The sequence below is a fragment of the Petromyzon marinus genome, unplaced genomic scaffold (genome assembly GCF_048934315.1).
Source record: "Petromyzon marinus isolate PM22_M1 ecotype Great Lakes invasive population unplaced genomic scaffold, UKy_Petmar_22M1.pri1.0 PM_G_Scaffold_53, whole genome shotgun sequence".
NCBI classification, from domain to species: Eukaryota; Metazoa; Chordata; class Hyperoartia; order Petromyzontiformes; family Petromyzontidae; genus Petromyzon; species Petromyzon marinus.
Genome location: NW_027423006.1, coordinates 126,016 through 150,966, shown reverse-complemented (window position 1 = coordinate 150,966; position 24,951 = coordinate 126,016). Strand labels below are relative to the sequence as shown.

The 24,951-nt window shown below is 51.4% G+C and overlaps 1 protein-coding gene across 1 annotated transcript; it reads left to right on the top strand.

Annotated features, from left to right (window-relative positions):
• The first annotated feature begins 9,352 nt into the window (after nt 1-9,352).
• On the top strand, nt 9,353-18,164 carry LOC142917803 (lysophosphatidic acid receptor 1-A-like). Its single transcript, XM_076062161.1, has 3 exons — nt 9,353-9,471; nt 15,956-16,728; nt 17,684-18,164. The coding sequence occupies exons 2-3, from the start codon at nt 15,993-15,995 to the stop codon at nt 18,013-18,015; spliced, it is 1,068 nt and encodes a 355-aa protein (XP_075918276.1). The 5' UTR covers nt 9,353-9,471; nt 15,956-15,992; the 3' UTR covers nt 18,016-18,164.
• Nucleotides 18,165-24,951: the final 6,787 nt, after the last annotated feature.

The following is a 24,951-nucleotide window of genomic DNA, read 5'->3' as shown; positions in this document are numbered from 1 at the left end:
TTTTTCATTTAATTTATTATGTTATTTTAATTTCATTTTCTATCTACGTGACTTTATCGAAAGAACCAAGAATATTAATTCCTGCAGTCACCAAAGATTTAAGTCAAAACATTCACACACGTTGACAAAGCCTCACCTTGTGTTGTTGTGGGCAGGTCGCTTCTGATAACAAGAGCGGTATAGCAGCTCAAGCGGGCTTGGCATGGTAACAAAAGAAAATAAAAACTGCGTGAATATTTACAATAAAACAAAGTTACAAAGTGGCGAGCCGGGTGAAGACAAATTAAACTTAAGCGAGATAATTAAAGTAAACGCAATAAGGCGAGGGCAGGAGGCAAGGCCCCGCGTGGCTAGGCCCCGCGTTGTAAAGTTCCAACCTGGACATCGATTCCCATGCTCGCTGCTACTCAACTGACATCCCTACGAGAGAGAGAGAGGCTCTACCTTGGTAAACAACAACCACCACCACAACAACCACCACCACAACAACCACAATCGCAATGAGAATTTATCACCTCGGATTTCAGTGCAGGAAGCGATAGCTTCCTGTTACCTCGTGACGTCACGCAGCAGCAGGTGACGTGCGTTACTTCGGGGGTACGAGACACGCTCCTCCCACAATGAGCGATCCGTAACTGAACAAATTAGAGAATTAATATATTATGTTAATGTAACTCGTCCCATATGTCGTGGGCAATGAACCTGTCGCAATAAACTCGCGACGGCTTTAACGAACACATTATGTTAATGAGTTGCCCAAATAAGGATTGGCACTGGAATGCAATCGGCAGTACACCAAGCGGAGTTGACGTCACGCTCAAGAGCTCGGTGGAATACCTTGATGACATGACGTCACTAACGAGGTACACCTCCCCCTGGCGTTTCACACCGATGAAGTAATGCTGAGTGGTGACGTCACAGAGCGGGATTGGAGTTTAAGTTGATTTAGATTAATTTTCATTGCTCCCTCCCTTGGGTGCGTGGGCTCAGCTACAACAACGTGGACATTATTGTGTATACACTGTGTGTGTGTACACTGTGTGTGTATACTGTGTATGTGTGTGTACACTTTGTGTATACACTGTGTGTGTGTGTACACTGTGTGTGTACACTGTGTGTGTATACACTGTGTGTGTGTACACTGTGTGTGTGTACACTGTGTGTGTGTGTACACTGTGTATATGTGTATACACTGTGTGTATACACTGTGTGTGTGTACAATGTGTGTGTGTGTACACTGTCTGTGTGTGTGTATACACTGTGTGTGTGTGTGTACACTGTGTCTGTTTGTGTACACTCTGTGTGTGTACACTGTGTGTGTGTACACTGTGTGTGTGTGTACACAATGTGTGTATACACTGTGTGCACTGTGTGTATGTATATACACTGTATGTACATACACACTGTGTGTGTACACTGTGTGTGTACACAATGTGTGTGTGTACACTGTGTGTGTGTACACTGTGTGTGTACTCTGTGTGTGTGCACTGTGTGTGTACACTGTGTGTGTGTACACTGTGTGTGTGTATACACTGTGTGTGTGTGTACACTGTGTGTGTACACTGTGTGTATACACTGTGTGTGTGTGTGTGTACACTGTGTGTGTGTACACTGTGTGTGTGTGTACACTGTGTGTATACACTGTGTGTGTGTACACTGTGTGTGTGTGTACTGTGTGTGTGTGTACACTCTGTGTATATACTGTGTGTGTGTACACTGTGTGTGTGTGTGTACACTGTGTGTGTGGACAGTGTGTGTACGCTGTGTGTGTGTACACTGTGTGTGTGTGTACACTGTGTGTGTATATTGTGTGTGTGTACTCTGTGTATATACTGTGTGTGTGTACACTGTGTGTATATACTGTGTGTGTGTACAGTGTGTGTGTGTACACTGTGTGTGTGTGTACACTGTGTGTACACTGTGTGTGTGTGTGTACACTGTGTGTGTGTATATGTCATTAAAAACGGTGCCGGCTCATTTTAATGCAGGTATTAGCTACCCCAAGTGATACAGCCAACTTCGAGGGATGGATGAGTAAAGAATCCGCTTATTTGGCTAATCTTAGCAAAGGTCAAGGCAATCGTCGAGAAGACTTAAACCTATCACCTGGCTCACCTGTGGAGTCACGCCGTGAAATAGGTGGCGTTGGGTCATTACGACGTCTTCCTTCTATTTAAACAGTAACGTGAAAGTAATATATATACTGTACACAAGCAAGTGGAACAAATCTTGGCAACAAATCTCAGCAATGATTATACTTGCATTGTCTTTAGTCACAGAAACAGTAATCTGAGATGCACATTGAGTAATGGAAGGTGATTTAATCCTTTGAGTGAGTAATTTATTTCTTCAACAGATATAATTTTTCATACAGTTAGCTTGCAAAGAAAAAACACATTTTCATTTTGAACTCATCTATATTCCCGCATTGTGTTTTATTAGCATTATTGGTTTGTGCCTTTGAAATTAAATGATGTCGCATTTGATTTACAATCAGGTATAACCTTCATTAAAACTGCGCAGGGCTTAGAGTGAATAAATAAGGTTGGTTACTGTGTCCATATTCTTTGAAGTCTATGGGAGACTTTAACATTGAAGTCTATGGGAGACTTTAACATTGAAGTCTATGGGAGACTTTAGCATTGAAGTCTATGGGAGACTTTAACATTGAAGTCTATGGGAGACTTTAACATTGAAGTCTATGGGAGACTTTAACATTGAAGTCTATGGGAGACTTTAACATTGAAGTCTATGGGAGACTTTAGCATCGAAGTCTATGGGAGACTTTAACATTGAAGTCTATGGGAGACTTTAACATTGAAGTCTATGGGAGACTTTAACATTGAAGTCTATGGGAGACTTTATCATTGAAGTCTATGGGAGACTTTAACATTGAAGTCTATGGGAGACTTTAACATTGAAGTCTATGGGAGACTTTAACATTGAAGTCTATGGGAGACTTTAGCATTGAAGTCTATGGGAGACTTTAACATTTAAGTCTATGGGAGACTTTAACATTGAAGTCTATGGGAGACTTTAACATTGAAGTCTATGGGAGACTTTAACATTGAAGTCTATGGGAGACTTTAACATTGAAGTCTATGGGAGACTTTAGCATTGAAGTCTATGGGAGACTTTAACATTGAAGTCTATGGGAGACTTTAACATTGAAGTCTATGGGAGCCTTTAACATTGAAGTCTATGGGAGACTTTAACATTGAAGTCTATGGGAGACTTTAACATTGAAGTCTATGGGAGACTTTATCATTGAAGTCTATGGGAGACTTTAACATTGAAGTCTATGGGAGACTTTAACATTGAAGTCTATGGGAGACTTTAACATTGAAGTCTATGGGAGACTTTAGCATTGAAGTCTATGGGAGACTTTAACATTTAAGTCTATGGGAGACTTTAACATTGAAGTCTATGGGAGACTTTAACATTGAAGTCTATGGGAGACTTTAACATTGAAGTCTATGGGAGACTTTAACATTGAAGTCTATGGGAGACTTTAGCATTGAAGTCTATGGGAGACTTTAACATTGAAGTCTATGGGAGACTTTAACATTGAAGTCTATGGGAGCCTTTAACATTGAAGTCTATGGGAGACTTTAACATTGAAGCCTATGGGAGACTTTAACATTGAAGTCTATGGGAGACTTTAACATTGAAGTCTATGGGAGACTTTAACATTGAAGTCAATGGGAGACTTTAACATTGAAGTCAATGGGAGACTTTAACATTGAAGTCTATGGGAGAATTTAGCATTGAAGTCTATGGGAGACTTTAACATTGAAGTCTATGGGAGCCATACTCTTTGGTTATTTCGGTAAAGTCACGTAGTAGGTGTAAAATCAAATAAATCACGACGTTTCGGGCGCAACACAAGCGTCCATCATCAGGTGGGGAAGCATGGCCTGCTGCTGAGGCAGACTGTTTTATATGTGCATATTCATGCACTTCATATCAGAGCAATATTAACAAGTATGAGACCATCAGCTCAGAAATATCCACTGCTGAATGAAAGCATTCCCACGCTAATACAATTCCACATGGTCTTTCGATGGTGCTAATACCATCCATCTCATGCCTGCGCGTTATCGTTTCACATTACTCCACGTCCATGGTGATAATCCTTGAGGGAGTCATTTCTGCTTTGGCTACCATTCCATCAGCAGCCTTGACCATCCCTGAAAGCGGTGTGAGTGTCTTTCTCAAGCCCACTCCGGTGGTCCATCCTAGAACACGACTTTAGGCACGTAACTTGTAATGTACAAATGTGGTTCTTTTTTCACAGCCTCTTTTATCTGTATCTGCAGTTACATCATTGTCATTTTTTTATTTACCCGAGCCTTAGCCCACGCTAGCTCCCTGGTTCCCTCTATCCTGGTCCTCTCCCGGGAGGCTGTCTGACCTGGCCCAGCTTCGGTGCAGGTCCCGACCACCAGCCACACGAGTCCGGCCCTCAGAAGGACATCGGCCCTCTTGGCTCTGGGGTCACACCCTGGCTTGCCTTGCCCGGCCCTCAGAAGGGCAGCGGGCCAAAGGAGTTCCAGGGTCTGGCTAGTCGATCTTCGTTCTTTACTGGCTCTTCATCTTGCTTGAGTCGAACTAAACCTCAGCTCCCCGGGTCCCACCTTTTATACTGTCGCTCACTGAGGGGTGGGGCTGGGAGTGATCACAGCGTCCCCACAGTCCCCCAGGCTGGTGGCCGTAGTGGACGTGTTTGTGGCCACCGTCACACAACCGCGTGTCACCCTCCCGTAACACCTCTACACGTGTTTGTGGCCACCGTTACACAACCGCGTGTCACCCTCCCGTAACGCCTCTACACGTACAACACTCTTCATGTGCAAGGCAAGGTGGTCTGAGCCGGAGAAAGACCTGCAAAGATCACAAGCTCGCATTACAACTGTGGACTGTGGGGATGAGAGTGTGTGGTGCCACAACAGCGAAGCCGCTCCGTCGAAACCGGGGCCGTCGCTGTGCTGCTGCGACCGAGAAGCCACCCGGCTCCCATCACAGCACTTCCCCCGCCACCCCCCCCCCCCCAGGCCAACTGGCACTGCGGCACCGTGGCTTAACTTAGAATTTAATGACCACGGAGAACTCGCTGAGAACCGCATTGAGGAGATGCCCAGGACACACACGGACCAGCAGACAGGTGGGGACCAGGGCAGTGTGGGTTAGCGTCTCTACCCATGGTGCACCGCGGGCTAGCGTCTCTACCCATGATGCACCACGGATTAACGACCCTACCAATGATGCACTGCGGATTAACGGCCTGACCCGTGATGCACCGCGGATTAACGGCCTGACCCGTGATGCACCGCGGACGGGTGGTTCGAGGGCTTTGAAAGGAGCATAAAAAGGGACGCTTTGGGCAAGCACGGGGCCATTTATTTTATTTGACTGGAGATCAACAGGAGGGAGGGATCGAGGAGCCGTCACCTGACTGTTACTCACACGTCCGTGAGACAGAGAACAGCCAGATTCTGTTTACAGCATCATCAATCCGCGACCTCCATCGCTGCGAGGTCGGACCGTAAGTACGAGGGAGAGAGGTAAGACAAAGGAACGAAATTCGGAGAGAAAATAGAGGGCAGACAGGTCCATTAAGTATCAGGCAGTAGCGAGATAGGTTAGACGTGTCCTGCTGGTCCGTACTGACACACACAGTCTAGTTTGATACTCGCGGGGAATAAAACCACTAATAGGATAAAGCTGTGTCGTGGTCACTGTGAGTGCGAGGAGGGAGACGGAGTGTTTGGTGTTCGCATACCGGTACGAGTGTGTACAGAGTGTTTTGTGTTCGCGCGCATACGCGGCTGTTTGCAGCGAATAAGGGAGTAGAACGTGCTTAGTGCCGGTACCTGTACGATCGTTTACAGTATCGTTCAGCGCGCGCGTACCTACACGAATATCTTCGGTGGTGCCCAGCGCTCGCGTACCTGCGCAATAGCCTACAGTAGCGCTTTACGCTCGCGCGCCTGTGTAACGGGGTGGCGGGGTGGCGGGCGCGCACTCGAGCGATTGTCTAATAGCGAATTAAGCTCCTGGCGTGCGCGAATACGCAGCTGTGTAAACAGCCCGTTAAATCGGAGCAAAGTAATCGAGGCGTGTTTGTTTTTGCTTAAGTGCGTGGAGCGTGGGTGGGAGGGAATCCCACGGGGGCGCGCCGCGCTTGTTTATTCCCGTGCAGGACAGGGTTTTACTTTGCGAGCGCGCTCACCGCGACACGCCGCCGTTCAACAGGGTAGCGCATCGCGAGCGTAAAGCGTACGAGCCGCTAATTAAGCTACGCAAACGCGGTCGACATCCCAGGCAGAGGTACAGGGGGGCGAGGCATTAGGGGTCGGTAGTCTGGACCTGACAGAGCAGCCGGGGGGTAGCGGTATGAGTGGAACGGGGGAGTCGGTGGGCAACGGCCCCGACAATTCAGTGATGGCGGGGGACGGTAGCCCCCACATTTTCCCTCCCCCAGGACCTCACAGAAATGCTCAGAAAATCTACAAACCTGTTCCTGGGGGTCGGAGATTGGATCACCGTTTTTTCCCCTAATGATGGTAATAGGTGTGGCCCTGCAGGTTACTTTTTTGATGGAGTTAAATAGAGATTTGTGATCGCGGGCCACTGAGGCAGACTTCATCTCCTCAGCAACCCGCGACCACCACCCATCCTTGCAGCGCCTCACGGCTCTCTGAACCTCCGAGGGACGTGGAATTCTGTTGCCAATAACAGTGGGCTTGTCGCTGTTTCTCAACCATCCTGAACACCTCCTCTGTCAGCCAGGGTCTCTTGGGAGGTCTGGAACGCGTACCCAAAGCAGCCATTGCAGCTGCATGAGTCACAGTCCTAAACGTCGCCCATTTACCCTCGACATCAGGAAGACTCGGGGACAATGCCAATCCCAGCCACACGCGATGATGAAATTCTCGCTTGCAACTTTCATCAGATAACTGAGACCAGACCACTTTAGGTTGGAATGGGGTCCTGGGTGTACACCCACCACCGGAGTGGAAGAATGGTAGGCGCATCTGACAGATGACTAATCGATGGTCAGAGGGCAGATCAGCTCCACGGTCGGTCCTGGTGTCAAGGACATGGGCTCGCATCCGCTGGTCCGTCACTATGTAGTCCAGCAGATGTTCTTGCTTGGACCCGGCATGCATCCATGACGTTGTGTGGATGCGCCGATGCCGGAACAGCGTGTTGGTAATTACAAGCCCATGGGCTGCACAAAAATCTAGCAGCCTCCTACCATTATTATTGAGCTTATCTGGCCCATGCCCTCCAATCACTCCAGCCCAGGTGCCAGCATCATGGCCAACTCGGGCATTGAAGTCACCCAACATAATGACTCTATCCCGAGGTGCCGCTTTAGCCAGCACCTGTGACAGGAGGTCATAGAAGGCATCTGACTCATCGGCTTTGCCTGCATCCCTCCACGGATGTTCGTCTTCGGTGGGGGCATAATTAACCACGACCACCACTCCTCACCTAAGGTTGATGGGAAGGTGAGCCCAAAGTAGCCTTGGGCTTACGGCTTCCCACACCTCACCGCCACGCTCCCACGCCCCCTATCTCCTCGCGGTGCCGGACGGGCAACTCTGTCGTGGACAGTGCTGTGGGGGGGGAGGGCCAATTCCGATTGGCTCCTCCCCTCATGGCGTCTGTGTCCAGCACAGTGGCTAAATGGGGGCTCTGGACGGGTGCGAGGGGCTGGTAACCCCTCCACCTTCAATTAATTACCACTAAACCACGAGTTAAACTGAAATATGTAACTAATAAGCTTGTGCCGGAGGCCCTGGGGGGACAGGCGTCTATGACATCTCCTGGCCAAACCCCAATTGGCAGAGCCAGGAGATTGAATCTCTATCCTCGGGGCTCCTCCAGAAACAAGGAAAAGCCACTATGGATGGCCACGTGGAATGTTCGAACACTCACTGCGGAGAAGAGCTGCCACTCCTCTGTCGGGAGCTGAACCGGTACCGCCTGGATCTCTGTTGCATTCAGGAGGTCCGGTGGACCGGTTCTGGCTCCTGCCACCATGAGGGGTGGACAGTTCTCTACTCAGGGCAGCAGACTGCCAAACAACAGGGTGTGGCTCTTCTAAGGCCCCCCACACACACACACAGACAAAGACAAAGATCCCCCATATAGCCTGTAACAGACTGTAGGGGCAAGTGCTGTTAGCGAGCACCTATGAAGGCCGGAACGGTACACAAGGGGGTGGGTGGCCAGCACCACGCCCGACCGTCTTTGTCTCCCTAGTGGCGATGTTTACACACCACACCAGGTACTCATTTGAGGCTGAGTCGACCTAGGGGAGGCCCGGGACCGGTTCAGATAATCGTCACTGGTGTTGGCCGTGAGCGGGAATCGAACCCGGGTCGCCAGGTTCATAGCGCAGCGCGCTAACCGCTACACTATCGCTCCCCACACACAGACACACACGCACACACACACACAGGGCACACACAGACACCCACACGCACAGACACCCACACACGCGTGTGCTCTTCTTCAAAGACTCTGTGAAGAATAATAGGAGCATTAAAAGCGGAGCCAAATGTTCAAACCGGCAAACGTTACAGAGTGGTGGTGTGTGTGTGCGTGTGAAACAAAGGCTGTCCACGTACCCCCCCCCCCTCGTGTGCCGTTCCGACCTTCATAGGTGCTTCTCGCTAACAGCACTTGCCCCCACAGTCTGTTACAGGCTACACGGGGGATCTTTGTCTCCTTCATAGACATTGCTGCTGCTACTCGCTAACAGCATTTGCCCCTACAGTCTGTTACATGTTACACGGGGGACCTCTGTCTATTTACATGTGGGGGAGTGATGGCGCAGTGGTTAGCGCACTTAGCCACGATCCCAGGCAACCGGAGTTCGATTCCGCCAACATCAGTGACGAATTATCTGCACCGATCCTGGGTCCTCCCTTAGATAGACTCAGCCTCAAATGAGTACCTTGTGCGGTGTGTCGTAAACATCACCACTGGGGAGACAAAGGCGGCCGGGCGTGGTGTTGGCCACCCAACCGGCTCGTGTGCCGTACCGACCTTCATAGGTGCTCTCTAACAGCACTTGCCCCGGCAGTCTGTTGCAGGCTACACGGGGGATCTTGGTATTGTTTCTTGAAAGCACAAAGAATGTGTGTATGTCTGCGAGCAGAGTGGAGGATCGAGGTTTAGCAACTGGGGGGTTGGTAGGAAGAGGTAGTGATGGGTGGGACACGTAAAAAGAACTCGATTGGACGTGCAAGATGACATCATGTCACCCGGGGATTAACAGGCTTTGAGAAGATAAGAGGGGAGGGAGAGAGCAAATTGAATTCAGAGTTCACCTGGAGCCGCCCTGAATCCCAGCCGCCCTCAGCGTCCGCCTGACGCCCGTTGGGTGCAGCTGCGAACCATTGCCCAGGCAGAGTCTTCGCTGCCCAGCGTCCTCCCCAACTTCCACCGTGCGAGGTGAGTGATCGTTCAGTTGGTCAATTTCATTTGGCGTGACCCCGGGGTCCCGAAAAAATCAGGTCAATATTTATTATTTTTCAGTCCGCCCTCCGGTCAGCCATCGATCCTCAGCTTCTATGCCAAGGCGAGCCTGCGCCCGCAGTGAATTTAACGTGTTTATGTAATTTTTCAACTTTTTACGAAACTTAGTTCCCCGAGTAGCTCTCAACGAGGCCAATTGATTGACCACTAGTTTTGCTGTCGGTAAGGCAAGACTCGTGTCGCTACGCGGTTTTTCCCACCCCGGGGCAGTGATGAGACCCCCGGGGTCCTGCCAATTGCTTCAATTCAGCCCTGTTAGCCGTTAGCCCTAGCCTGAGAATAGTCGCACATCGCGAAGGGTGGGAAATAAGAGGCTAGGCGAGAACCGTGGAGTGTTCGCTGGGGGGGGGGGCATAAACAGGGGTTCACTATTCACGCCGGGAATAAAACCTTGGTACAAGATTGATGGTCGACGCGTTGTGCGTGTGTGTGAAGAGTGGTGGAACAGCGATTGGCACACTGCCGTGTGTGGGTGATATAAATTAGTGGGTTTGGTTTGGCCATGTTTGTTGTAGTACGGAGTTAGACTGATGGGATTTTTGCACACAGCGTTGGTGTACGGTGCTTTTTCAGGATTTTTTCCTGGATTTTCTGTTTCCACAAAGTCACAAAGTCACTTTAAGATGTTTTCTTGTTCGCGTTTTTGTTTGTTGCGGTTGCACCCGATTCAAGAGCCGAATGGCTCACAGGGCTATACACCAAATAAATGAAACTGAAACTGGGTGGTTATCCCGAGAGCGCAAACTAATGAGTATCCGTACAGCTGCGGAGTTTCTGCAGCTGCCAGCGAGTTAATAAATAACCACTCGAGGGCGGTCGCCGTGTTGACACAAGGGCTTAGCAGCTGGGGGGGGGGGGGGGGCATCCCGCCCTCTCACGGGGAGCGGGGCGTCAGCCCCCACGAGAGCATAAACGTTGTGACGTTTACTAAGCGTTCCTGCTACATGTTTTTTTTCAGCTGTGGATTAACTTTCGAAAATCTGTGAAATCTGGATGCAAAAGTAACTGGCAATTCTTGAGAATATTTTTTTGTTTGTTAATCGAGAAATCTGGAGATAGTACGGCAAAGAGAAATCTGCAGAAAATCGGAGAGCTTTGTAAAAAAAAATATTGGTAAATCTAGAGACTATATCTGAAATGTCTTGGATACAGTCTGCGAAACTCCTGAGAAATCTGGAGAGTCAAACAAAATCCCGAGATATCCGAAGAAAAAAATCGCTTCGAAAAATGCAGAGACATCTGTAGAAGGATCACACTCGTCCAAGACGTCCTTCCCACTTCCCGTGACTGCAGCCTCAAGGTGCACATGGCCTGGCACAAGCGTCGTGGTGACGTCACCGCCACTTAGTGGCGAATGGCGGTTGTTGTGTGTCTATGTGTGTGTGTCTACGTGTGTGCGTGTACACGTGTGTGTGTACACGCGTGTGTGTGTACACGCGTGTATGTTTACACGTGTGTGTACACCTGTGTGTGTACACGTGTGTGTACACGCGTGTGTGTACACGTGTGTGTGTGTGTACATGCGTGCGTGTGTGTACACGTGTGTGTGTACACACGTGTGTGTGTACACGCGTGTGTGTGTGTACACCTGTGTGTGTGTATACGTGTGTGTACACGCGTGTGTGTACACGTGTGTGTATACGTAGGAGTTAGTTTCGGGTACTTTGTTGTTAAACAGTTGCTGAGCATAGGCACAAAAGTCAAACGAGCGGTCAGCAACTAACGGCAAATGTCAAAATGTAGTTAGAATGTAGTTAGGGTTCGATGTGTCTTGAATTGAGCCGAGGTCGTTGTCATCAAGAACTTGTGGGGATGAGGAGAAGAGGGGACGGGAGGGAATTCCAGAGCTGATGGCGGCAAGTGGGAATTTTCGTGTTGCTTCGGGAGCGTTTGGGGGAGGGGTGAGAGGTGTGCTTCGTCTATGCAGAGGATGATGCTCTGGGCAATAAAAAATAATTAATCGGGCGAGTGCGATTAGCGAGTGCGCGGCGTTTGTGGAGCCTTTTGGTAAGAGCACGGTTATCAGTTTGCTGAAGTTTGTAGTCGCTTACTGACCCCTGTGACCCCCCTACTGGACGTGTGTGGAAAAGAGCTTCATAGCTCCTCGGATTCCTCCTCCTGCAGTCTACATACAGATCGTGAGACTCTGCATCGCGAGGACTCGGGTGGTCAGCCTCTCTGAGTGCGCGGTGTTTCGGGGCTGCGTGGTGTACAAAGCAGCACGGTGTTGTAGCTTTGTACAGCCTTTTAAGTAGCAGTGCGCGTTGTTTAGCGACAGCGTGGTGAAGCAGTTTGTAACAGCGAAGACTATGGGGGGGTCAGCCTGGTGGGGGTGGGTAGGTGGTGGGGGTGGGTAGGTGGTGGGGGTGGGTAGGTGGGTGGGTGGTGGGGGTGGGTAGGTGGGTGGGTAGGTGGTGGGGGTGGGTAGGTGGGTGGGTGGTGGGGTGGGTAGGTGGTGGGTGTGTGGTGGGGGTGGGATAGGTGGGTAGGTGGGTGGGTGGTGGGGGTGAGTAGGTGGTGGGGTGGGTAGGTGGTGGGGGTGGGTAGATGGGTGGATAGGTGGGTGGGTGGTGGGGGTGGTAGGTGGGTAGGTGGGTGGGTAGGTAGGTGGGTAGGTGGGTGGGTAGGTGGGTCGGTGGTGGGGGTGGGTCGGTGGTGGGTCGGTGGTGGGGGTGGGTAGGTGGTGTGGGTGGGTTAGGTGGGTGGTTAGGTGGTGGGGGGTGGGTAGGTGGGTCGGTAGTGGGGTGGGTAGGTGGGTGGGTGGTGGGGGTGGGTAGGTGGGTCGGTTGTGGGGGTGGGTGGGTAGGTGGTGGGGGTGCGTCGGTGGTGGGGGTGGGTAGGTGGGTGGGTGCTGTGTAGTGGGTGGGTGGTGAGGGTGGGTGGGTAGGTGGTGGGGGTGGGTAGGTGGGTGGGTGGTGGGGGTGGGTAGATGGGTAGGTGGTGGGTAGGTGGGTTGGTTGTGGTTAGGTGGTCGTGGTGGTGGGTGGGGGTGGGTGGGTTGGTCAGCGTGTGTGAGTGCGTGGCGTCTATGAAGTACGCGGTAGGCGGAGTGGCCCCCCCACCCACCCCCACCACCCACCCACCTACCCAACCCCACCACCGACCCACCTACCCACCCCCACTACCGACCCACGTGTGTGTGTGCGTGCTTGTATACCATCAATAGGTAAACTCCCCCCCCCCGCGCCAAACGGCAAGTCCACCGGCACGTACACCACCTCTTTCCTAAAATCCGCCAATCAAATGCTAATTTTTATGCTAATTTCTTCGTCAGAACACCTTGTTTGCTCGCACACAGTTTAAAGGTCCGCTGTCTGAGCGTGGTTGTGTTTCGCTAAATTCTCCTGTTTGATGAGTACTAGGTGCCTCGGTGAATGTATATGCTCTGACTTTAACATAGCTATTTCTGTGACCAGTTACAAGCTAATCACTCAGTTATTTCAATGCTAAATTCTATGCTAATTCCTTTGTCAAGGGGTACCTCTGCCGATGTGTATACTTTAACTTAGCTATTTCAATGAGCCATTTCAATGCTAAATTATATGCTAATTCCTTTGTCAAGGCACTTTGTGTTTTTCTTCTCACACAGCTTAAAGGTCGTGATCTAAGCGTGGCTTCTCTCACTCCAGCGCTGTCCTCCAGACAGTCTCGTCCCTTCACCTGATGAAGGCCGCTTGTGTTGTGGCCGAAACATCGTGATTTTTTGTTATTTTATTTTCACCTACGTGACTTTACCCAATAGAACCAAAGAGTATGCACTCACACACTCACACAAAGACCCACGGACTCACACAGAGACGCACAGAGACTCACACAGAGACCCGGAGACTCACACAGAGACCCACACACTCACACAGAGACCCATGGACTCACACAGAGACCCACAGACTCACTCACACAGAGACCCACAGACTCACACATAGACCCACAGACTCACACAGAGACGCACAGAGACCCACAGACTCACACAGAGACCCGGAGACTCACACAGAGACCCACATACTCACACAGAGACCCATGGACTCACACAAAGACCCACAGACTCACTCACACAGAGACCCATAGACTCACACATAGACCCACAGACTCACACAGAGACGCACAGAGACCCACAGACTCACACAGAGACCCGGAGACTCACACGAACCCACAGACTCACACAGAGACCCACAGACTCACACAGAGACCCGGAGACTCACACAGAGACCCACAGACTCACACAGACTCACACAGACACCCACTGACTCACACATGGATCCACAGACTCACACAGAGACTCTCACAGAGACCCACAGACTCACAAATAGACCCACACACTCACACAGAGACCCACCGACTCACACAGAGACCCACAGACTTCCACAGAGACCCACAGCCTCAAACATGAATCTACAGACTCACACAGAGACCCACAGACGCACACAGAGAACCACACACTCACATAGAGACTCACACGAACCCACAGACTCACACAGAGACCCACAGACTCACACAGAGACCCACACACTCACACAGAGACTCACACGAACCCACAGACTCACACAGAGACCCACAGACTCACAAGAACCCGCAGACTCACACAGAGACCCACAGACTCACACAGAGACCCACAGCCTCACACAGAGACCCACAGACTCACACAAAGACCCACAGACTCACACAGAGACCCACACTCACACAGACTCACACAGACACCCACAGACTCAAACATGGATTCACAGACTCACACAGACACCCACAGACTCAAACATGGATTCACAGACTCACACAGATACTCACACAGAGACCCACAGACTCACACATAGACCCACATACTCACACAGACACCCACAGACTCATACATGGATCAACAGACTCACACAGAGACCCACAGACTCACAGAGACCCGCAGACTCACACAGAGACCCACAGACTCACAATAACCCAAAGACTCACACAGAGACCCACAGACTCACACAGAGACCCACAGCCTCACACAGAGACCCACAGACTCACACAGAAACCCACAGACTCACACAGAGACCCACAGACTCACACAGACACCCAAAGACTCACACAGAGACCCGGAGACTCACACAAAAACACCACGCACTCACACAGAGACCTACAGACTCGTACAGAGACCCACACACAGAGAGACCCACACATTCACACAGATACCCACAGACTCACACAGATACCCACAGACTCACACATGGATCCACAGACTCAAACAGAGACCCGCACACTCACATAGAGACTTACACGAACCCACAGACTCACACAGAGACCCAAAGACTCACACAGAGACCCACAGGCTCACACAGAGACCCACAGACTCACACAGAGACTTGCACACTCACACAGAGACTCACACGAACCCACAAACTCACACAGAGACCCACAGACTCACATAGAGATCCACAGACTCACACAGAGTACCCACAGACTCACACAGAGACCCACAGACTCACACAGAGACTCACACAGAGACCCGGAGACTCACACAAAAACACCACACACTCACACAGAGACCAACACACTCGTACAGAGACCCACACACACAGAGTCCCACACATTCACACAGAGACCCACAGACTCACACAGAGACCCACAGACGCACACATGGATCCACAGACTCACACAAAGACTCACACAGAGACCTGCACACTCACACAGAGACTTACACGAACCCACAGACTCACACAGAGACCCACAGACTCACACAGAGACCCACAGACTCACACAGAGACTCACACAGAGACCCGGAAACTCACACAAAAACATCACACACTCACACAGAGACCTACAGACTCGTACAGAGACCCACACACAAAGAGACCCACACATTCACACAGAGACCCACAGACTCACACAGAGACCCACCGACTCACACAAGGATCCACAGGTTCACACAAAGACTCACAGAGCCCCACAGACTCACACAGAGACCCACCGACTCACACAAGGATCCACAGGTTCACACAAAGACTCACAGAGCCCCACAGACTCACACATAGACCCACACACTCACACAGAGACCCACAGACTCACACGGCCTTGGTACACGTGTATATATATAGGCTGTAGTGTATACTGTAGTGTACACAGTATGTATATATACTATTATTCTGTAGTGTATACTGTAGTGTAAACACTGTATACTGTATAGGCTGTAGTGGGTCACAATAACACCGTGGACCTTAAAAACGGACAAAACATCTAACAGGCGATGTTTCAGGCAACAGTCGTCTATCACAGCACAATATAGCCGCCTCATAAATTACCTTGTAACTTGACTACACGGCAAAAAACAATACTCAATTCGCCTTTTTTAATATAAATCGGTCCATTTAAAAACATTTGGTTCGGGACAAGAGTGTAACGTTTCTCTTAACTTTAATGAATCTTCGCTTTGCAGGTGGGTGTCGGCGTGGGAAACAAAACGCGAGAACGAGATGGACGGCAGCTGCCACCACAATGAGACGATCACCTTCTTCTACAACAACATCAAAAGGCCACTGTACGACGAGTGGTCTGTCACCAGCGTGCTGGTCATGGTGCTCGGCATCACCATGTGCCTCTTCATCATGCTGGCCAACGTCCTCGTCATGCTCGCCGTATACATCAACAAGAAACGCCACCACCCCATCTACTTCCTCATGGCCAACCTGGCCGTGGCGGATTTCTTTGCGGGAGCGGCGTACGTCTACCTGATGTTCAACACGGGACCCAACACTCACAAGCTGTCGCTGCCGACCTGGATGCTACGCCAGGGGCTGATCAACACGAGCCTCACGGCCTCCGTTGCCAGCCTCCTGGCCATAGCCATAGAGCGGCACATCACGGTGTTCCGGATGCAGATGCATTCGCGGATGAGCGAGCGGCGCGTCGCGGTCGTCATTGCGATCATCTGGCTCGTGTCCATCATCACCGGTGCCATTCCCAGCATGGGCTGGAACTGTATCTGCAACATCAGCACGTGCTCCACCATGGCGCCCCTGTACAGCACCAGCTACGTCATCTTCTGGGCCGGCTCCAATCTCTCCACATTCCTGATCATGGTGGGACTCTACAGTCACATCTTCGTGCACGTGTGGAGGAACACGATACCCGTGCCGCAGAATACCTCCAGGTCCACCCAGAGGAAAAAGGCCACCATGAGCTTGCTCATAACGGTCACCATCATGTTGGGTAAGTGTTGTGGGTCTGGGCAGCAGGTGCTCATATTCGACAACACGATTCACATTCGTCTTCGAGCGTGTGTGCGTGTGTACAGCCCCTTGTGTCGATCCGGTGCATGTGTAGGGAGTCATTTTGTAGTGTGGGTTGTGTAAAGGTGGGGTAAATAGACGTGGGAGCATAGAAAGTGTAGCACAACAATGGAGATTGTTGCACTGGCCACCATGTAGCCTCCGGGGCAGGCTACATCAATCTGACGTGCGTGACAGTCGCCTAACCAAGCACCGTCTTGGCTCAACACTCTGCTCAGCTTCTGATCGGATTTGGTGAATGTTCTCTGGGTGATTTTGGTTGTGGGCAACATTCATGGCTCATATCGCATGCCGAACAGCTTTAGGGGAAACAGTGGCCCAGTGGTTAGCGTACTGGCGCTATGAACCCAGCGACTGCTGTTCGATTTCGAACCACGGCTAACGGTGGCGAGTCGTTATCGGCACCAGGTGCGGCACCTCCCCAGTCGTTTCACCAAACTGCACCGGCTAGGTTGAAGTACGCAGAGGATTGACGAAGGCCTGTGAATTATCATTCGTACGACGACTATTCTAGCACAGCGGTTGAAACAACGGGGCAAAGTTTTTTTTTTTATCTCCCCCCCCCACCGCCTCTGTCCACCCGGCAGTACGTAGGGGTCTAGCCACAGTTTGTCGATCGGCAGGTCTGGGTGTAGCGAGGTAAAGTGTGGTTCCTCGTCTGGCCAACGGTGGAAAAGCAGGTGGGAAAAGAAGCCTCTAAAGGGCCTCTCCACAGTTCTCCTCTAGTGGAGGGGCCCTCCTTGCAGCAGTCATGGAGCAAGCCATTGCAGGGTTGTGCCTTGACCTTCCACGGGTTTCAGGGAACAACGCTGATCTTGTTCCACACGTTGCTATCAAAATGCCTGACTCGTGTGTCTCGTGCCGTCGCCTCTCAGGAGCCTTCATCGTGTGCTGGACGCCAGGCCTGGTGATTCTGCTGCTGGATTCATTCTGCTCGGACTGCAATGTCCTGGCCTTTGATAAGTACTTCTTGCTCATAGCGGAGCTCAACTCCGCCATGAACCCCATCATCTACTCGATTCGGGACAAAGAGATTGTCGCCACTTTGCAGCGAATGCTGTACTGCCAAAAGGCAGAAGCCATCATCACCAATGGCTCCGATAACGTCTCCAATAAATCAACGTCCACGGCGAATCACAACCTGGTCACGCCTATCAGTCACGTGACCACCACAAGTGCGATGAAGATGAATCAGTTTAAATTTTGATTTAAAGCTTTCGTGACTGCAGTAATTCATATTCTTAGTTTTTTCGGTAAAGTCACGTTGAAGAGAAACAACAAAATAACAAAATATATATAAAACAATAAAAAATTCTCACGACGTTTCGACCATAACTCAAACGGTCATCATCAGGTGTGTCGGTTTGCATAAATTATTTTTTATAAATAAATAAATGTGCCGTTTTAAAAAATAATTTATGCAAACCGACACACCTGATGATGACCGTTTGAGTTATGGTCGAAACGTCGTGAGAATTTTTTATTGTTTTATATATATTTTGTTATTTTGTTGTTTCTCTTCAACGTGACTTTACCGAAAAAACTAAGAATATGAATCAGTTTGTCGTCTAATAACTAATTGGGCTAACGATGCATGGTTTTCCTACCTGATGATGATGATTGCTTGTGTTGCAATCGAAACGTCGTGATTTATTTTATTGTATTACCTACGTGACTTTACAAAAAGAACCAAAGAGTATGTTTCTCTTTGCGATAAGATTTCATTGAACCTGGGTACAATGTATGTGTGTGTGCACCCTTGTGGAGATAATGCATACTAGAATTTAAATACAAACCTAGTGGCATTTGGTACGCTTCGTACCAAGACAGTTATATATCCATACGGTTTTATTTTCTGGGTGAGATCACTTCAATATAAGTGTCGTTAAACCCGCCAACCAATTGGTATGGTGTCATGTAAATAGAACGTGGCCAATTCCTTACTAGTACAGCACACCGGTATGTTTGAGGGTAAATAGAATGTGGCCAATTCCTTACTAGTACAGCACACCGGTGCGTTTGAGGGTAAATAGAACGTGGCCAATTCTTTATTAGTACAGCACACCGATGTGTTTGAGAGTAAATAGACGTGGCCAATTCTTTACTAGTACAGCACACCGATTTGTTTGAGGGTAAATAGACGTTGCCAATTCTTTCCTAGTGTAGAGGAGTAGTGGAGGACGTCATGTCACTCAGGGGGGTGAAAAGGGATGATGTCAGAAGTTACGGGGGATATATAAGGGGGAACCCGTGATGTAGAGGGGGTTGTCGCGAAGGGCCAGGAACGGAGAGAGTTGGGGAGTTGGGATCCAGGTTAGGGGGAATCAGCGCCAGGCGAGTGTGCTACTTCACCCGGCCGACCGAGTTGGGTGATCCCTCGGTTGGTGCTGGGGGGGGGGAAATTACGTATAGCCTGGGTGGAGCTAGGGGCCTCCCGGTACCCTTTCCCCTGGGGAGAAATTAGGGTTGTCACCTGTTGGGCGTAAGCCTTTAATAAGTTACCGGCAGTAGCCCTTAATAAAACTTGGTATCAGCCACTACTAAAGAACCGTGTCCGTGTCGTCAATTGCACCTCAACAACTGGTGCCAGAAGTGGTTTCGTTCCGCGCCGCAATGCCTAGATCCGGCGCGAAACGAAAGACTACGCCTAGGGTGCACCAGGGCGACAAGGACGTCGGCGAGCTGGCGATGATCCCGGAGACCGGGGGCCCGGTGATGTTCCCCGTGGAGATGGTCCAGTCGGGGCCAGAGGAGGCGGCGGTCGGGGGAGCTGCCGCGCCGCCGTCGGACGAGTGGTGCGCCATCGCGGCCAGGCTGGAGACGCTGCAGCTCACGATGGCGCAGCTCGCCGTCGCTTTGGCAGAGGTGGGGGACCGCGTACACTCGGCGGGCGGTGATTTTTGCCAAAACCGCGGGATCGCCGACATCGCGAATCCTGCCAAAACCATAATTCCCGCCAACGCGCTGCCGGGTGTGCCGCGGCAATCGGGCGCCATTTTTTATGCGCCGCCGGATCCAGCCGCCATTGTCGCTGCGATGCAGGAACCGGCCGCCATTGTTGGCGCGACGCCGGAACCGGCTTCGCATCATACTATCGTCGGTTTCGTTCGCGATTTTGCGACTATTGCGAAGCCACTGCACGCCCTCTCGGCCAAAGGTACAAAATTTCGCTGGGGGATGGAGGAGGAAAACGCCTTTGTGGCGCTTCGCACGGCCCTGGCGGATGCGCCGCCCTTGGGGTATCCCGATTTCTCTAAACCCTTCTCGACACCGACGCCAGTGACACGGGCATTGGAGCCGTCTTGGCCCAGGTGATCGATGGGGTGGAACAGGTGGTGGCCTATTGTCTCCCACTGAGCAGCGATACTGCGTCACCAGGAGGGAGCTGCTGGCTTTTGTTTTTTTTGTCCAGATGTACCGGCCGTATTTGTATGGTCGCCGGTTCACCGTCCGGACTGACCATGCAGCCCTGCAGTATTCCCTGTGAATTGACCAGCCCTCGGGTCAGCTGTCCCGCTGGCTCGAGGCGCTCCAGGAGTACCCCTTCGATGTCATCCACAGGAAGGGGACTCGGCATGGGAATGCGGACGGCCTTTCCAGGCTGCCCCCGGACAGCGGGTGCGCTTGTGCCCTGGGTTCCAGCCGCTGTAAGGCCCCAGTGAACACTGCGGCCCAGTTGGTCGCATCGGCCCGAAGCGGCACCCCCTCCGGGTGTGGCATTGCATTGCCTGTTGATTTTGGCCTGGGACTCCCCCGGGAGGTATGGTCCAAGTTGCAGATGGAAGATTCCTCTCTGCTGAGGCTGCGACGCCGGGTTGGGTCAAAGGCCCGTAGCTCGGTTCCGTCGGCGGCCCCGGTGATCGTAGTACATGACGGCCTCCTCATGTGTTGGGATGCCCAGTTGGAATGCTATTGTGTGGTGGTGCCCATTGGCTTACGAGGAAAATTGACCCGGGTTATTCATGAAAAACTTATGCACTTCGGCTACCATACGACCTTGTTGACCCTTAAACGGAATTACTATTGGCCGGGTGTGGAGGATGATGTGGCTCTGATTTTGAAAGGTTGCCACGACTGTGCGCGGAGGAAGGCCCCTGTTGGTCAGGATCGGGCGCCGCTGCAGTCCATCCGGGTTTCTCGTGTCAATGAGCTCGTGGCACTCGACATTCTGGGGCCATTCCCTGCATCCCATCGGGGCCATAGGTACCTCTTGGTGGGCGTGGAGTATCTCACACGTTGGCCTATGGCGTGGCCTCTGGTGGACCAATCGGCCTCGTCCATCACTGAGGCGTTGTTCAGGGGTACGTCCTTGACAAAGGGGCGCCAGAACAGCTCTTGGCGGATCAGGGGCGGAATTTTTCTTCCCGTTTGCTCAAGAAGGTCTGTGACCTCCTTGGGACGAAGAAGGTCCACACCTCGCCCTACCACCCCCAGTCCGACGGGATGGTAGAGCGATTAAACCGCACGCTCACGTCCATGCTGTGTCATCATGTGAGCACGTCCGAATTGGACTGGGACCTGTTCATCCTGGGGGTGCTGGCCACGTACAGGTTAGCTCCTCATGCCTCGACGGGGTTCTCACCATTTTACCTCATGTATGGAAGAGAACCCGAACCCCTGATGCACATCCAACTGGACCTCGGGCCTGCCAAAAAGGGTTCGCCTGTTCCCATCCAGATGAGGATTGCGCTCGATCGGCTGCGCGAGGCGCGGTTGGCGGCGTTAGATAATTCGGCCAGCCGATAGGCGGCCTCCGAGCGTCTGCCCAAACACCAGGCTGTCGACCGCCCGTGGGAAAAGGGCCAGTTGGCGTGGCTGCACTGCCCCCAAGTGCCGGTGGGTACGTCTCCTAAATTACATCGCCCATGGCAGGGCCCTGTCGAGGTCGTGGAGGTCCGCTGTCCGCAATGTGTCCGCATCCGGTGGGGCCGTCGTCACTGGACTGTGCACCCGTCGCCGCTCAAGCGGGTGGTGCCACCGGGGCTCCCTGATTCATCCCCATTTTTGGAGCGGTCGGCGATTGCTGTGTCCGACGAGCCGGGCCGCGGGGGTTGTGGAAATGCGAGCGATGTCCTGCCCTTGTGTATGCCCGCAGAGCCACCGACAGTGACGCCGCCAACAGCGGGCCATCTGGGGGGTGACCCGGCGGCGACCCGGCCTCCAGGCCACCGCCCGGTTCGGACACCGACGCCACAGGGAGCAGTGGGCCGCCGTTAGAGGCGCCAGCTGAGCCCCTGCCAGTGGTGCCGCCGGCGACGCCTCAGCTCGGCTACGTGCCGGCTGGCTCGGCTTTGGCCGGCGCACCGTCGCCTCAGGCGGCCGACAACACACGGGGGAGCGGGCCGGCGGCGGGCACGCACTCAAGGGGCGTGCGCATACACTGACGGCCCGCGAAGTCGTCTACTTCGATCCCCTGCCATGTCGCCACTTACGTTGCCGGGTGGTGACTGTCCAGACTTTTCTGATCCCGTGCTGCCCTAGTGTTGTGTTCTACTAGCAGCCGGGGTTGTCTCTATACGCATGCGTCCTTGGGGTTCGCATAATTGTTGCAGACGGGTCGGCTGGGTTTTTTTCACGGGGGGGGTAATGTAGAGGAGTAGTGGAGGACGTCATGTCACGCAGGGAGTGAAAAGGGATGACGTCAGAAGTTACGGGGGATATATAAGGGGGAACCCGTGACGTAGAGGGGGTCGTCGTGAAGGGCCAGGAACGGAGAGAGTTGGGGGGTCGGGATCCAGGGTAGGGGGAATCAGCGCCAGGCGAGTGTGATACTTCACTCGGCCGACCGAGTTGGGTGATCCCTCGGTCGGTGCTGGGGGGGGGGAGATCACGTATAGCCTGTGTGGAGCTGGGGACCTCCCAGTACCCTTTCCCCTGGGGAGATATTAGGGTTGTCACCTGTTGGGCGTAAGCCTTTAATAAGTTACCGGCAGTAGCCCTTAATAAACCTTGGCATCAGCCCCTACTAAAAAACCGTGTCCGTGTCGTCAGTTGCACCTCAAAACTAGTACAGCACACCGGTGTGTTTGAGGGTAAATAGAACGTGGCCAATTCTTTACTAGTACAGCACACCGGTGCGTTTGAGGGTAAATATAACGTGGCCAATTCTTTACTAGTACAGCACACCGGTGTGTTTGAGGGTAATTAGAACGTGGCCAATTCTTTAATAGTACAGCACACAGGTGTGTTTGAGGGTAAATCCACAACATTTACTATTTGAGGATGCTGTTTCACCAGTAATTACAGCCGGCATCGTCAGGCGACAGCCAGATTTGGCTCCCCAACACACAACCGGTGTCGTGCTGCACTCGTAACGAATTGGCACGTCTTGTTCACATGACAAACCTTCCTCATTGGCTGTCGGTGGTGGCGGGTTTAACGACATATTTAAGTGATCTAACCCCCCCAAAAAACCCCCTCATGGACAAAATTGGTCGCAAAAGCTTCCTACTACTACCACGTGTTCAAGTGTTTATACATTTCGTATATTTTGATGGTAAAGTTTTTTTGACGTCTGTAGCAGTCGTGCAAAACCGAACATTAATAGGTTAATAACGGATATGAATACCGAGTCTGTGGTTTCTGATAGTCTCCCGTGACGGAACGTTCATATATCGCGACAATCGTCGTACCTAATAGCGAGAACTGGTATCGTACAATGCACAATGACACCATGACAACACTCGCCACAACCCAGCTGGTATAGCAGGTTATGGTTGCAGCTTGTTATGCTAAGTGCCTCTTGTAAAGCTGCCCTCTTGCCTTCCTTGAAGCAATGTCGGTTGAAAATAAATCACTGGAAGCCTTAGAGCAGGGGTGGGGAACCTTTTTTCTGCCAAGGGCCATTTGGATATTTATATAACATCATTCGCGGGCCATACAAAATCATCCACTTACAAATTTGCCCGTTATATTTATTAACTCGCCCCTAATGCGATGGCTGGAACTGCTTCTCTTTGGTGAGGCGTGTGATGATGTTAGTTGGTATTGATGTTGCTGCTACTCGCAACTGCTTTTCCAGGTTTGCTCCTAGAATTATTTAATTTCGAGTCCCGACCGGGGTTGCCTTGGCAGGGCCAGACCCAAATGATTTTGTGGGCCTCATACGGCCCACGGGCCGAACGTTCCCCACCCCTGCCTTAGAGACTCAAACATAAACTCGGGTCCCACACACACACACACATACCGGAGATCAATCTTGCAATTGAATTGCTCTCAAAAATCATGCTACTTCGTCATAGTCACCACCTGCGACTGCTTTGTCCACATCCGAGCGATTAGTTGGCGCAGTAAGGAAACTCAACCTCGTGCTGTGTTCGGGAATGTGACGATACATTGCCGAGCAGATCGAGGCCTTAAGATGAAAGTTCATCCCGAACTGTAAGCAACCAATAAGCATATAGGCCTCAATTGTGGCAGCCAAACATACCGACGATAAATGTCGATTTAAAACTTTGGTGACGACGGTGGCATCGACGACATTGTTGGGTCTCTCATTAAAGTCACGTGGATAGGTAAAGTCACGAGCAGGTGACGTCACTCCACATGGGGGGGGGGGGGGGGGGAGACGCCTCATTCCTCCTCAGCGTCAACTTACAACCCTCACTACTAAGGCAGAACCCTCATCACGTCACGCGATCTCCGTAACGCTGTTGTTGAGACATCAAAGTAAAAAGGTCGTCACGATAAACAAGGGATTATAACCTTGACGTGAAACAGGTCTGTGTCACCGCGGCCTCACAAATTGCACACGAATTGATGCAATTAATAAGACGCCGCGATCTGCCTTTCGCTTGAATGTTTCAGATTTACTGCAATACACCTGTCCTTGGACGGGCAAAAGGTGAGTTTAACAATATTAACACTGCAAATTGCCAATAACAATTTAATTATTATGAAACCATTAACAAATAAGTGTACACACAAATATATATCAAACCTCTAACATCAACGTGCTAGCGTCACGATTGCCCCCCCCCATATAAATATCTCCCCGTCTTAAAAATCCTTAGGGAATACGTCTCACACCATGAATGTTACCTGTGTAGTGACTGAGAATATCGCTGTGTCGTGCCGGGCCTGCGAGGCCACGGCAGATGTTACATTGTTGCTGTGGACACCACGGATACGGGGTGTAGTACCA

Coding starts and splice junctions, on each gene's coding strand:
- LOC142917803 (XM_076062161.1), top strand. CDS start 15,993: ATGGACGGCAGCTGCCACCACAATGAGACGATCACCTTCTTCTACAAC. Junction 16,729..17,683: donor AACGGTCACCATCATGTTGG/GTAAGTGTTGTG, acceptor GTCGCCTCTCAG/GAGCCTTCATCGTGTGCTGG.